The sequence below is a fragment of the Akanthomyces muscarius genome, chromosome 1 (genome assembly GCF_028009165.1).
Source record: "Akanthomyces muscarius strain Ve6 chromosome 1, whole genome shotgun sequence".
NCBI lineage: Eukaryota > Fungi > Ascomycota > Sordariomycetes > Hypocreales > Cordycipitaceae > Akanthomyces > Akanthomyces muscarius.
Window position 1 is genome coordinate 2,463,792 of NC_079241.1, and position 13,731 is coordinate 2,477,522.

The window sequence follows — 13,731 nt, forward strand, 5'->3', positions numbered from 1 at the left end:
TGGCACCCATTGAGTACACCGCTATAATACCAACATCGCACGTACCGCCGAAATGGAGGCCTCATCTCGAAACGTCACCAAATCGTTCTACGACCAGCTTCGATCCCGAGACGATGACCTTCCCGACCTCGAAGATGGAAGGATGCGAGCGCTCGACGAGGAAAACTTAATGCATGAATTCAGAGATGTGCAAGTCGATGATATGATTATTCGAGAAAGTCGTATAGCCATGGGAAGTACTATGGCCGGACGTGGCCGGAAGAACGGCTCTCCCTCTTCGAAAAAACAAGACAAGAGCACACAGCCAATCACTGCCTGGGCAGTTGATGACGAAGATCCGGATGAAGATGTTCCCGCATCTCTCCTAATCGAGAACAATTCTGAGCCAACACAACGACTTGATGCCATGGCGGGGGTGACTACCCAGGGCACAATGGAGCCAACAACCTGGAGGACACCCTCGCCTGCGACGCACAGAGCCCGATGGGAAACTGCCAAACGACAGCAACAATTGTATCGGGATGACAGCAGTCCGGGTGCCCAGCCTCGTTCCGTAATGACAGGCACTCGTTTTGGAGGCAGGCGAGAACGCGCCCTGTGGAGATGGGTGAATACGTCCAGTCTGGATACCTTCATGAGAGATGTATACGACTACTACGAAGGTGGAGGCATGTGGTGCATTCTTTGCTCAAATGCCCTGTGGCTCTTGTAAGTGCATACACGGCGTTCTACTCCACATGGCGACGGTCTTGCTGACTAGCGCTTTTATAGGGAAACGCTGTTTGTCGCGGTTCTTCTCACGTTTCTCACGCAATGTGTCGACTACGGTAAGGTGCCAAGGAGCAAGTCGCTCGAACAAGTCATTATCCCACAATGTACTCGAAAAATGTCGGGCTTCTGGAACCTCGGAATATGGCTGTACTCGTTCTTCTTCATATGGAAATCAGTCCAATACTTCCTCGAGATACGCCGCTTGATTCACATACGAGAGTTCTACATCTGTCTACTGGAAATTCCAGAGCAAGACATGCAGACTGTGTCTTGGCAAGATATCGTTGCCAGGATTATGTCTTTACGGGATCAAAATCCCAAAACAGCAGCAAATATCCCCGCAAAGCTACGACGTTTCATGGGTAGTCAGTCAAAGGAAAGACTAGACGCTCACGATATTGCAAACAGACTCATGCGAAAAGAGAATTATCTCATTGCCATGATAAACAAAGATGTGCTGAACCTCTCTCTACCAATTCCGTTCATGCACGGCAGACAGCTGTTCTCGAAGACGATGGAGTGGTACCTTCATTATGGGATCCTCGACATGGCTTTCAACGAACTAGGCCAAGTGCAGCAAGACTTCTTGCGCGTTGACCGCCGAAGAATTTTGAGTGAAAAGTTGCGACAAAGACTCCTTTTCGCGGGAATATTGAATCTTCTATTCGCCCCAATTGTTCTTGCATATGTCATTATTGTCTACTTCTTCACCTACTACAATGTTAGTGATATCGTACTCGTGAACTTGCTGTTTGCTAACTTGTTTTAGGAGTACCAAAAGGACCCAAAACTAGCAGCTGCGAGAAAATACACAGCCCTGGCAGAGTGGAAGTTTCGCGAATTCAACGAACTGCCACATATTTTCTATGAGAGGCTGCACATGTCTTTCCCATTCGCAACACGATATGTTGACCAGTTTCCGAAGAGGATGACTGAAGATATAGCGAGAAGCGTGGCATTTATGTCCGGCGCGATCACTGCTGTGCTAGCAGTGTGCACAGTGCTTGACTCGGAGCTGTTTCTTGGATTTGAAATTACCAAGGATAGGACTGTGCTATTCTATCTAGGCATTTTTGGGGCCATATGGGCTATGACTCGTGGTATGGTATCCGAAGAGACTGCAGTCTTTAACCCCGAGTATGCTCTTCGCAATGTCATCGAGTATACACACTATATGCCTGAGCACTGGGAAGACAGACTCCACAGCTTCGAAGTGAAGAAAGAATTTGCCGAGCTTTATAAAATGAAGGTCGTGATCTTCCTGGAGGAAGTCATGGGGATTATAACGACCCCGATGCTCCTATTGTTCGCCCTTCCAAGATGCAGCGACCAAATCGTTGACTTTTTCCGTGAATTTACTGTTCATGTCGACGGACTCGGGTACGTCTGCTCATTTGCAGTGTTTGACTTCAAGAAGGGACTGGGCAACGGTGGCAAACGAGGCGCCGCACCCGACGTTCGAGAGGACTATTACACTACCAAGCATGGGAAAATGGCAGCATCATACTATGGTTTCTTGGACAATTATGTCATAAACCCGAGAACAGGGATCCCCGGTCATCTGCCTCCCGGTGCGAGGCACCACTTCCATCCACCTCCCGCATTTCCAAGTCTAAACTCTCCGACTTTGGCAGCAGACTTGCATGCAACTCAAGCTGGGCGACCTGATGGACGGCATGACACCCCTTACTCGCCTGGCGATAGAACAGCATCCAGAGGTCCAGTGGGAATAGCGCAGCCGTCGCCAATGGCATCAATGCTTCTAGACCCACGCCATCATCCTCCGAGTGGTGGGCGTAGTGCGAAAGGATTATCGAAATACCGCGCACCTAGGAATTTGAGACTTGGAGAGAGCAAAATCACCGAAGAGCCTGGACAGACCTTGCCGAGCAAAATGCATACCAGGCCCGATGATGAACTCGAAGATGATGCTGACGACGGCGATGGAATTCTGGGTGAATCTGTTTGGGAGACATCGCCGGCCAAGGGTTTGAGTCGCGAAAACAGTGCAGCCAATACGGCTGAGCCGGATGCAGGTGTACTGGGGCTGATATATCAATTGCGACAGACCCAGCACGGCCGTCGTGGGAGTGGCATGGTCTAATGTCCTAATAGACGAAGCCTTGGGAAAAAAAAGCCTTTAAAGCCGCTGCAACCTGGTCAAAGTAAAATACGGGCGAATCATTATGCGACTGAAATCAACAGAATGAGACCCCTGTGAAGCTCTAGCTGCACGTAAGATTTGGTCGGAGCGCCTACCTACTCCGTGGAGGCGTCGGAAATGAGATTAGCGGCGTTTTTCGGCGGATAATGACTTGCCCTACAGGTTTTCTATTCGGCGTTACGACGAGCCGGCTTTGCGTTGCGCAGTCCCCTGCTAGGACACTTGGCAATCTCTACCACAGCGACCGTCTGCAACCTGCCGTGCTGCCAAGCTGCTCGCAGCTTCAGTGGAAACTCTGGATACCCATACATATACCAACTATTTGTTGTCCGCAGAGTCGAGGCCGCTGCACTCTTGTAGCAATGGGCGAATGAAGATGCTATTTTAAGCTTGACAATTCGAGTGAAGGAGACCGCTGCGGCGAGAAATAGGAGAACTGTGTGATCCTGTTTGTCTACCAACGCTGATCTCGCACTGCCAGCAGAAAACCGGGTGTAGAGTGATATACCCGAGGATGCCGACGCCACACTCAGTGGGTTGCTAGAGACAAGGGGCTCTCGCCTGCGTAGCGAGTGCTTCTTATCAGATGCTCAACACCGAGGGGCCGGTGGTGACAATGCTCAGCTTTGCTGTCTTGCCCAATGGTTCTTCTGGTTGGTGTTGCTCTTTAGCCGAGTAAATGCTCTGACGTGTATACCCATAGCCCATTGTCTGCCCTCAAGCTTGACTGCCGTTGTGGACTACTACTACTACTGCTCCCTAACCTGAGCACCCGATTTCTGTGTCATTATTGCTTGTGACAGTGCAAGCGCGACGTCGTTTCCAATCTGCAGGGCAAAGTGTTTGCGACTGTAGGTCTGCTATTTGTTACATGGCGATGCAGCGTCCCTTAACCACGCGGAATCAGTAACCGCTGCTACGTTGTAGATCTGTTGTATTGTTATTCACCTTATCCCTCTAGGGCCGCTGCCTACCTAGCCAACTTATCTAACCAACTACTGTAAGGGGTGATGCAAACATCGAGTGTTGCTAGTTATTAGGTAGCTGTTAGATACCTTATTAGTGCTGCCTGCCAGTCATTACCAGTACAGCTTGCTGCAGACGGTTGCTAGAGGTACAGCGTGGTGTGGCCGCTATTTAGCACTGAGCACCCCGCCGGTAACTACCTAGGTAGGTAGGTAAGTAAGGTACCTAGCCACGAGCTAGCCAGCAGGTAAGGCAGGTACCTAGGTACCGAACCTTGCTAGCTCTGAGCATGTCCCTAGCGGCTCGCCCCCGGACTCCGAGGCCGCGAACGGAGAAACGCAAATTTCCCAATGTGCTCTGGGCAACCTCTGGTGTCTGCTGAAGCATCGTCACCCGCACACATGATTAAACAGGCCGCCTATTGAGCTTCCCCGTCCGACTTCTGCTTCGAGGCTTATTTCTGCTTGCGCTCGCTTCAGATTTCACTGAAGCCGTGCCCTCTTCCACCATCGGCTAGTCTACCGGCTCTTGGTGCATCCGACAGGAGCGCCACCCTTTTTCACTCTCCGCCACCACTACCGACAACTCAATTTCGTCCATTCGACATCGATACTGCGACAGCTTTGCGCGTGTTTGAAGTGACATCCCTTTCGAAACCGTCAACCTGGCGGCCATAGACTCGAAAGCTTTCGGCCCAGCGCCTACAGCTGTGGCCGAAATGGCCCTGCCAGCTGCTGCCGATGCCGATGCCGATGAATATGAGTACGGCAATATATCTAGAAGCCCTGCTTCAACTAAGTGCTAACTCTTTTGACATCAGTTATGAGTCACTACCGCCCAACTTCTCACTGCTGCAAAACATGGCAGCCGGCGCTTTCGCAGGCATAGCCGTACGTGTTGCCCTTTTCCTCGACCGGGCAACCTTCTCGACCACTTGCGCGCTGCCAACGCAAGCTCGTGCTCGATCATCACTGACCGGAGAATTAGGAACACACTGTCATGTATCCTATTGATGCAGTTAAGGTATGTCCTGATACAGAAAAGCTATCATCTGTGCCCTCTCAGTGACTAATTACCGCCAGACTCGCATGCAAGTCCTCAACCCGAACACGACTGTTGCATACAGCGGCGTGCTTCGCAGCACATACCAGATGGCGTCTGGTGAAGGCTTCTTTAGCCTTTGGCGAGGAATGTCTAGCGTCATTGTTGGAGCTGGTATGGTGACTGACATATTCAACCACGTATCAATCGGCACTAACGCATGGACAGGCCCTGCACATGCGGTGTACTTTGCTACGTACGAGGCCGTGAAACATGCTATGGGAGGAAACCAAGCAGGCGTTCATCACCCACTTGCAGCCGGTGAGACTCGACGAACGATTGCTGTGACGATGAGTGAAACTTGCTGACACGCTTCTGTTAAGCTACTAGCGGTGCGGCAGCCACGATTGCCAGTGACGCTTTTATGAATCCTTTCGATGGTAATTAACTCAACGGGAGCATATCCATAAGACATCGTCTAATAATTGCGATGCAGTCATCAAACAGCGAATGCAGATTCAAGATTCTAGCAAGATGTATCGTTCCATGGTGGACTGTGCCAAGTACATTTACCGAAACGAGGGCCTCGGTGCCTTTTATCTATCATACCCCACGACACTCTCCATGACCGTTCCTTTCACGGCCTTGCAATTTCTCGCATACGAATCGCTATCGACAACCCTGAACCCTACGAAGAAGTATGATCCTGTCACCCACTGCTTAGCTGGTGCTGTTGCGGGTGGTTTCGCCGCTGGTCTTACCACTCCTATGGACGTCATCAAGACGATTTTGCAGACCAAGGGCACATCAAGCGATCCCGCTGTGCAAAACATCAACAGTTTTGTCGGTGGCTGCCGCTTGTTGTACCAACGCGAAGGCTTACGCGGCTTTTTCAAGGGTGTCCGACCTCGCATCGTGACAACTATGCCCAGCACCGCCATTTGCTGGTCGGCTTATGAATTCTCCAAGTACGTGGAAGAAATCCATAACTCTTTTCCGAAGTTGTGAATCTTCTTTTAGCCGTCACAAGTTGCTGACCAATGACAAATAGAGCTTATTTCATCCGACGCAACGATAGACAGTAGCAATATTGCAGGGACAAGATGCAGACATCATACCAACGCAGAAGCACGATGCGGCGTCTCAACAAAATCATTATTGACCAGTGTGGCGACAAGGCCTATACTGCCCACTGGCTTTGTAATCTTGTGCTTGCTCAAAAAAGTTATTTCGAAGGCTATGATGCATATGGCCAGCCAACAAATGCTTGGAATGTATAGACCGTGACACAAAGTCTCGCGCGGTCATGTTTGGGTTTATGTGGGAAATGTGCAGTTAGAGCTGTTTACATGTATTCTTTCAGAGTGCCTCGTTTAAGTTTCTCTTTTTATAATACCTCGAAAACAAGCACCGTATTACCAGCGATGGCTCGGGTACCGTTGCCATGCTGCGACGCCGCATCCTCTATGCAAATCCGATGTTCTCTGGTGTATCTAGCAATGGCGTGATATATGTACAAACGGCCAGTGAAGAGACAAAAATTCGCGATTAGCTCCGTTAACCCCCGAGTCTACAACTTTGCCTTTAGAATCCAAATGGACCTCCGCCGCCAGGAAAGTTGAATTTGAACTGTTGACCGCCGCCCTGCTGGAACATGAAAGGGTGTCCGCCGCCGTTGCCAAAGGGACTGCCTTGGAAAGGGTTTCCTCTCTCTTGTGAGTTGGGGTCATCACCTCTGTCGAATCGGGCACGAAGCTCCGCGTCACTGAGCACTTCGTACGCCTCATTAATCGCAGCCATCTTCTTTTCAGCGTCCTCTTTCGATATACCTTGGCTGTGAGCCTTATCAGGATGGAACTGCTTAGAGGCCTTGCGGTATGCCGACTTAATTTGTCTCTCGTCGGAATCGCTGGCCACGCCAAGAACCTTGTAATAGTCCTTCGTTTTGCTTCGCTTCAAAGCAATCTGGGCTTTGTTCATGACAGGGTTAGTCTTGTCGCGCTTGTCGGGGTGTAGTTCAATGGCGGTTTCAAGGGTCTTAATGGCGGCTTCGAACTCGTCCTTCTTCAACAAAGCTTTCGCTCGATAAAGCATGCCCCAGAATGACTCCGAGTTTAGCTCTAAAGCTTCGTCACAGTATCTCTCAACATTTTTGTGGTTACCCTTTCATGACAGACAGTTAGCTTATGTCTGAATCGGCTCGTAGTGGGGGAGTGGTACCTCTGAGTAAGCATGGCAGGCCAATTCAATTACCCTGCCATACAATTGTGAAGGGGCTTTTTCAGGAATAGATCCAGACTGTCGTAACTCTTCTGTCTGCTCCTTGAGCATTGTGATCAAGCCTACGTCTTCTTCCGTGCCAACAAGCGTTCTTCCAGCGGTTGTTGCTTGACCTCTGTTGAGTTGCCCCATAGCCCGATTGAGGCCCTTCTGAAACGCCTTTTCTTGCTTGTGAAGCTTCTTGCAGACCTTTGAATCAGGATCAGAGTGGAGACACTTGCGAATCTGCGACAAGCCATTTTCCAGATCGCCAAGAGCGTAAAAGCTAGTGGCAGATATGAGAACATGAGGTGACGTGTCGCCAGATCTCAAGTGCAAAACGTGTTGCAGGTCGCCCATACCCTCTTCAATGTCACCACGCGCGAACCTACAGTTGGAACGCAATTCACGCAGCGCTAGAGATCTAGAAGCGACGACAATGGCAATACCGGCGTGGTTGACGCAGTCATCCCAGCTCTGGTTCTTCAAAGCCTCTGCTGCAGCGGCTGCAGCTGTCTCCGCCTCCGCCAATTCAACAAGCTCGGGAGAGTCCCCGGCTTTCTCTGCCGCAATATATTCAGCCTTAGCACCTTCCCAGTCTGCGACCTTTGACTTGATTTTGGCCAGCTGGACGTGGGCGCCCTGAAACCCAGGCTTGAGAGCCAGCACTTTGGTGAAGTCTTCTGTTGCCTGGTTGGCTCGGCCGATGGACAAAAACGCAGTCGCACGCTTAAAAATGGTCAGGTAGTTGTTCGGGTCCCTGATAATGGCAGCATCGTAGTAGAGAATGGCTGCGCTGGTCTCGCCCCTGGCTAGGTGCGTCTGCGCGTTGCTCAGCAGTGAGGAGACCGGAAGATCAGTTGGAATGTCCTGCGCCGAAAGTGCTGTAGCCGTGGCAAGGACGCTGGCAGTGATAGCCAAACGAGAGAAAGTAATCCACATCTTCGCGGCCGCGCTTGGTGGTAAGTTTCAAGAGGTCGTAGGTGTTTTTCGAAGGTGAATCGCAAATTTGCCGATCGGTCGGTGGAAGAACTGCGACGCGGAAGCGCTCTTCGTGCGCTCAAGATATCAGCAGCGGAAGTCACACAAACAAAGAATTCCGAATCTCTGCGGCGGAGCTTCTCGCACCTGTCAAAGCGCAGCAAAGAGATGTCCTGCTTGCGCGAGTGCACGTGTTGATGATGGGTTCGACTGCCCACGTTGTCCTCATGCATGTCACTCAGATAAATGCCAGCCAGCCTGCCAGGCAGAAAGTGGCCACTGTGGCACTTCTCATTTGCTGTGGCACCGATGCACCGGCTACCAGTATTATCTCTAGGTACCTAAGTACCTAGGTACCTACCTACCTACGAGCCTACCCAGGTACCTACATAATAGTAATTAGGTACCAGATGGGCAAGCAAACCTAATAAGGTAGTCCCACCATTGGTGGCACCAGTAATTGGAAGTAAAGTACCTGCAGGCCTTTTCGTATTCAACGTGGCTAAATGTTGTCAGCACCTTGATTTTATAGATGGACCATGGCTTAAAGGAACAGTCGGTAAGAGTTGTGCTTTCTGATATTTCAGAAAATATGGCGACGCTATCACTTTCTCTTCCATTTCGTTCGGCTGCGCTGCTCATACCGGTCGTGAATCCTCCGCATCGTCGCGACTTACGGCGGCCAAGCCAGGCACCTCCAGTACCAGAGGAAATCGCCGGTGGCTTGATCGTAATTTAGTGCTCCACTGCCCAGTACCGAATAGAGCCCGCAGAGCGCAATCCAGAGAGGTCCGGCTACCATGATGGGTACGCCAACCATTCACTGTCCCAACCTTTGTTCCCGATCGCGGCATTTTCTTGCCTGGCAATTCATCATACTGTTGTGGATTAATCCCGAACACCATCGATGCTCTGCCCCCCCCCTCCCCGACCTCCCAAAATAGCTCTTTCTCTTAGCTGGCCATACCGTTCACGATGGCTTATCGACGCGGCCGTTTTGAGGCGGACGCTCCTGCTTCCATGTTCTCGCCGTCAGTTGCTCGAATTGCCGCCACAGAGGCTAAAGACTGGTCGTTTGTCGATTGCTGGGTCGCAGCGCAGTTTCCAGACCGTCAGCCACCGCCTTTTGAACGCAACGCGGACACTATGAGAGCGTTGCTTGCTCTCATCGCTTTCAGTGATACGGCATCTGAAGAAGCCCATCTAATAGCACGCGTTGATCGAGATGCTCTCCGCGAGTTGCCTCGGAACGCTGATTCAGCAGGAAATACTACGCTAGTCACCCCATCTGCAATGAGAGAGTCGTTGCTCCATATTATTGAGCAAGAGCTGCCGAAAGAAGGAAGAATCGCACTCGATTCCATGTCTTCCATGGCACTCTCTACCAAGATTTCTTTACCAGAGCCCGAGCACTTAGGCGCCGCTATCATTGGTACACAGTCTGCTATCTTTGAAGTTGAGCAAATGGCGTCTCGAGCCGAGTCTCTGGGGCGAAACATCCACTCAGAAATCGTGCACGCCAACAACGTGCTGAAAACGATGCAGGACGAGGTTTGCAGCGTACCAGAAGGTCTTGCTAAACGCAATTTGGAATTGCAACGCACTGTGAAGGCAATGACGGCCCAAGTACCGGAATTTGGGAGGAGGATCGCGTCACTGAAATCAGCTACTGCTTCCTCGGACTTCACAGTACACGATATTCTCCGGGAGGAAGACGATTTTATCGCCTTAGTAGAGAACAAAAAAGAGCTCGAGAATCGTATATCTGTATTTCGCGGTCTTCCGAGCAACCCAGATTTGGCTAGGGATGAGTTGAATGCCTACCGAAGAGAGCTACAAGGTATCATGTCGCAACGAGATGCAGCGTTCCGAGGTCTAGTGGAACGCGAAACGCCGGCGAAGAGGTGACGGGACAGGCAGATTTGTGCTGTTTTATTACAAGGTAGCTAACCAATTGCGAGTTTGCTCAAGTATTACGTTTGCTCCTGCCAGAGACTGCGCCTCCAAGCCTCCCAAACTGTCTTCCCAGGCCAGATTTCTTTGCCGCTGGCGCGTTCGCATCCTTCTGGGGGGGTGGGTTGCTGGAAATTGTTCTGCCATCCTTTCCTCTAGGGTCGAACGAGCCGTCGCCTATTCTGAGCTCGCCAACACCGATGCTGGGAGCATCGTCATTGTCCATATTCTGTCTCTGTGCTCGACGAGCTCTTTCCTGGACACTGCGAAACTTCTCCAACAATTCCACCCAACGAATGCCGCCCTCTTCGCGCCCCTTGAGACGGTTTGGTCTGTCATAGCCGGAGCTGCTAGACGAAGGTGCAGCGCTTAGCATCGGTTAATACATCATGTCCTCCATTACTATGTTCTGTATGACGGCAGGTCATCTTACCTGCGGGGCGCTGCATGCAAATACCCAATAGCGCTAACGCTGTTGAGTCGATTCTTCAGTGCAGCAAAAGCTGAAGATTGCGGCAATAGCATGAGGATACCATACATACATTTGTATAAGTACGGATATTTTTCGGGCTCAAGCAGTTGCAAACGAAGATCTATAATAGCCTGTTAGGCAGATAAACACTATTGAAAGGAGGGCATATCAAACGTACACGTGAACACTGGAGACTCGATCAGTTGCACCAACTTGTCAACTTGGATAAGAATATTGACAGTCATGTCCAATTCACCACTAACAGGGCAAGTAAGTAAGGTATAGCAAAACAATGTTCTTGGGGAAAGACTAACAAAATCTGCAGTAAATTATATGCCTGTTCATAAGCCTGTGCAAGCAAGCAAAGCGAAAATGTAGCGACTGCATTGTAGCACCAAGAACGGAACAAAGCGACAAACAAAGTTTGGCCATCCTGCTGAAGTGTTAATATTCTTTGCCTTGTATATCAATCGTCGACTGACGCCATACCTTCGTTTCCAAATTGCGCAGTCTTTTGCGCACTTCTGCAAGCTGTGGAGCTGTGATGAGATTATTGTTAAGATTCTGAACCATGATGCTCGCGAATTCAACATCTTCCTCCTTTTCGATACAATCCGCAAGGGTGCGGTAAATCCTCTCTGGGCTGAGGCTGATGCAGAGTTGCCGAATGATCAAGTTTCCGCGTATTTCCAAAAGCTTCCGGTCTGTAGAAAATAGCTGCAACAAATTGACCATGAAGTACGCAAAATAATCATCTTCGCTGTTCCTGGAAATCTGTGAAAGCAGTTGCAAGTCTTTTGTGACGACGGCGTCAGATGGATCGGATAAGGTCTTGAGTAAGGCCGGGAATGTGCCATCATTGAATGCTAGAACCTTTCTAGGCGCCTTTCTGTGCAGCATAATGAGCCATGTCAAAGCTGCAACTCGAGTGGCTTCGTGATCGTTCAAGAAAAGTAGAGTCAGAGAATTCACAGCCGCAGCATAGTCCAAATCAGGTTGGACTTGAGGAATGCTTCCGATCTGCGCAGACGCGGTCCGGCTTTGCAACAGCATGGAATTTTGGTCTGGATCACGGGCGCTTGGCACCGAAACTCGGTTACTACCAGCTGCTTCGTGCTTCTCGAGCGGTAGACTTGGTTTAGAGCCGGAGAATCCTGGCACTGGAAGAGCAGAATGCGGTGCGCCCGACTCATCCGTCAGCGAGACCACGTAATCCATTAAAGAATTATTCACTCTTGTTGCTGCCATTTGAACTGTGTCTTTGGTGCTGGCCATTGCCGGCAGCATATGTGCCAAAATATTTGGCGTGAACAGCAAAACTTCTCCAGGGCAGATATCGAGAAATCCCACAATCCACCGCAGGGATTCCAAAAGACTGTCCTCTTCTGTTTAAGACATTAGCTCTGAGTGCTTCAAACGCAGGTGAAAGATGGGCGTACCAAGTGGTGACTCTAGAGATGCAGTGAGAATTTCTAGAATCTCTTTGTAGTTGACTTCGACGTCTTGCCCGGGAATCCAGTCATCCTCACAGCTTTCATCTCCGCCGTCGTCACTCATATCAGTTTCCATCTCATCACCCTCCTCTGGCTCTGGTCGGTAGCTCCCGCTGTCGATGGACTCTTGTCGTTTTCTCTTTCCACCTTCACGGGACTTCTTGCTCTCAAGTATGCCTTTTTTGACACGCGAAATGCGCTTGATTTCGCTCAAGAACTTGTCTAAACAGGTATGGGTGGCGGTCCGCACATCGCTATTCTGGTCGCACAGAAACTTCAGGAGGCCGGAGAGGAAGTGAGGAAGATATGTCACCAGCTCCAAGTCCGGGATCGAGTCCAGCAACGTGATCCAGCCGACTAGGAATTGCCGTGTAAATGGATTTGAGACCCATATGCGCTCTCTCAGAAGGGGTATAAATCTTGGTAAAGAGAATGCAGTCGGAAGGTGCACGCGCGGGTCCTCCAGCTCGTCCTTGTCGTTGTCTATATCTGGTTGCGCTTCAAGCACTGAAACATAAGAGGCGGCAGACTCGGACACGATATCTTTGACGAGTCGGTCGAGAAGCTCTGCTCCATTTTTGACAGAAAGTTCGGAATCGGCTCCAAGCTACGTATGATGGTGGTTAGAGTTGTGGCTCAAAACGAAGGGAAAAACTCGTTCCATACCTTGCAAAGTTGATCGAATATGTTGTTAAAATAGATCAAAATCTCCCCTTTGGCCACTTTGGCAATATTATACATGGCCTCACAAGCATAGTACCTCACTCTCGCATCCTGATCAGTAAAGCAGGCCAATACAGGCGGCACAATCTTCGAGAGGTAGCGAGGAAGTTCCTAAAAGGATTCTGGTTAGCGTTTTTGTTCAGAAACTTTCGCGGGATTTTGAAGGAAATTAAGCAGGAGTAAGGGAAGGTTTCTTGTGTGAGATGATAAGAACAGTATTGGGCTAGACGAGCGACTGTTCACGTACTGGGCCTAAGGCGATGGCGGCCGCAGCAAGACCGATCAAGCCGCCATTCCTTGCATGCGGTTGGTGAACCGCATAAGCGTAGTCGTTACAGAGCTGCTCGAGTACGTCGTGAACTCTCTGATAATCCTTGCTGGCCACTAACTCCCGAATGACTCTCTCAAGCCTACGTCACATGGTTAGCGTCGGTTGTCAGATGAGCTTGGGCGGAGGAACGCGGGTGGCATCGTACTCGAGCGCGCCGATTTTGCGCTTGTCATAGAGCTTGTCGTTCAACGCACGCTGAATACTGGTATCCATAATGCACGCTCGTGGTCGCTCGCGATGCAGCAGGAGAAATGGGATGCGGGGGCTCCTTGCCGTATTGACGCTTCCAATGTAGCAAGGTTCGCGACTCGCTGGCGGGTGACACCACTGTAAACACTGGCAGGTCTGCCCACAAAGTTACGCGGCACGCGGACAAGCTTGACCAGGGTCAGCCACTGCACGCTAGCGATTGGGCATTCGCCTTGACCACTAAATACGACAATTGTGACTTGAATAAGGTGCATCTCTGACAAACAAAAAAATTCGATCACATAGCGAGCAACAAATGCAGAGCTTGAAGCTCTAAATTCATGATGTCAAGCATATCGCTGCCTTCCAGGCCTGCCGGGAGATATAG

The 13,731-nt window shown here is 50.4% G+C and overlaps 6 protein-coding genes across 6 annotated transcripts; 3 read left to right on the forward strand and 3 right to left on the reverse strand.

The window, feature by feature from the left end:
- Positions 1-52: 52 nt before the first annotated feature.
- Positions 53-2,875, forward strand: LMH87_005799 (uncharacterized protein; the record flags this gene model as incomplete). The annotated part of the gene is made up of 4 exons (XM_056203583.1): positions 53-708; positions 772-1,492; positions 1,541-2,151; positions 2,677-2,875. 4 exons carry the CDS (start codon positions 53-55, stop codon positions 2,873-2,875), a joined length of 2,187 nt encoding a protein of 728 aa, XP_056059028.1.
- Positions 2,876-4,619: 1,744 nt separating this feature from the next.
- LMH87_005800 (uncharacterized protein) lies at positions 4,620-6,027 on the forward strand (the record flags this gene model as incomplete). Its single annotated transcript, XM_056203584.1, has 8 exons — positions 4,620-4,663; positions 4,722-4,791; positions 4,889-4,924; positions 4,984-5,116; positions 5,171-5,263; positions 5,326-5,382; positions 5,439-5,910; positions 5,994-6,027. The coding sequence occupies 8 exons, from the start codon at positions 4,620-4,622 to the stop codon at positions 6,025-6,027; spliced, it is 939 nt and encodes a 312-aa protein (XP_056059029.1).
- A 499-nt stretch (positions 6,028-6,526) lies between these two features.
- On the reverse strand, positions 6,527-8,143 carry LMH87_005801 (uncharacterized protein; the record flags this gene model as incomplete). Its single annotated transcript, XM_056203585.1, has 4 exons — positions 6,527-6,714; positions 6,772-6,776; positions 6,828-7,105; positions 7,163-8,143. The coding sequence occupies 4 exons, from the start codon at positions 8,141-8,143 to the stop codon at positions 6,527-6,529; spliced, it is 1,452 nt and encodes a 483-aa protein (XP_056059030.1).
- A 1,014-nt stretch (positions 8,144-9,157) lies between these two features.
- LMH87_005802 (uncharacterized protein) lies at positions 9,158-10,090 on the forward strand (the record flags this gene model as incomplete). The annotated part of the gene is made up of 1 exon (XM_056203586.1): positions 9,158-10,090. One exon carries the CDS (start codon positions 9,158-9,160, stop codon positions 10,088-10,090), a length of 933 nt encoding a protein of 310 aa, XP_056059031.1.
- Positions 10,091-10,148: 58 nt separating this feature from the next.
- LMH87_005803 (uncharacterized protein) lies at positions 10,149-10,361 on the reverse strand (the record flags this gene model as incomplete). Its single annotated transcript, XM_056203589.1, has 1 exon — positions 10,149-10,361. The coding sequence occupies one exon, from the start codon at positions 10,359-10,361 to the stop codon at positions 10,149-10,151; it is 213 nt and encodes a 70-aa protein (XP_056059032.1).
- A 124-nt stretch (positions 10,362-10,485) lies between these two features.
- LMH87_005804 (uncharacterized protein) lies at positions 10,486-13,367 on the reverse strand (the record flags this gene model as incomplete). The annotated part of the gene is made up of 11 exons (XM_056203590.1): positions 10,486-10,503; positions 10,569-10,601; positions 10,678-10,728; positions 10,786-10,794; positions 10,847-10,865; positions 10,922-11,040; positions 11,097-11,992; positions 12,047-12,707; positions 12,767-12,934; positions 13,071-13,233; positions 13,300-13,367. 11 exons carry the CDS (start codon positions 13,365-13,367, stop codon positions 10,486-10,488), a joined length of 2,205 nt encoding a protein of 734 aa, XP_056059033.1.
- Between the last annotated feature and the right edge of the window lie 364 nt (positions 13,368-13,731).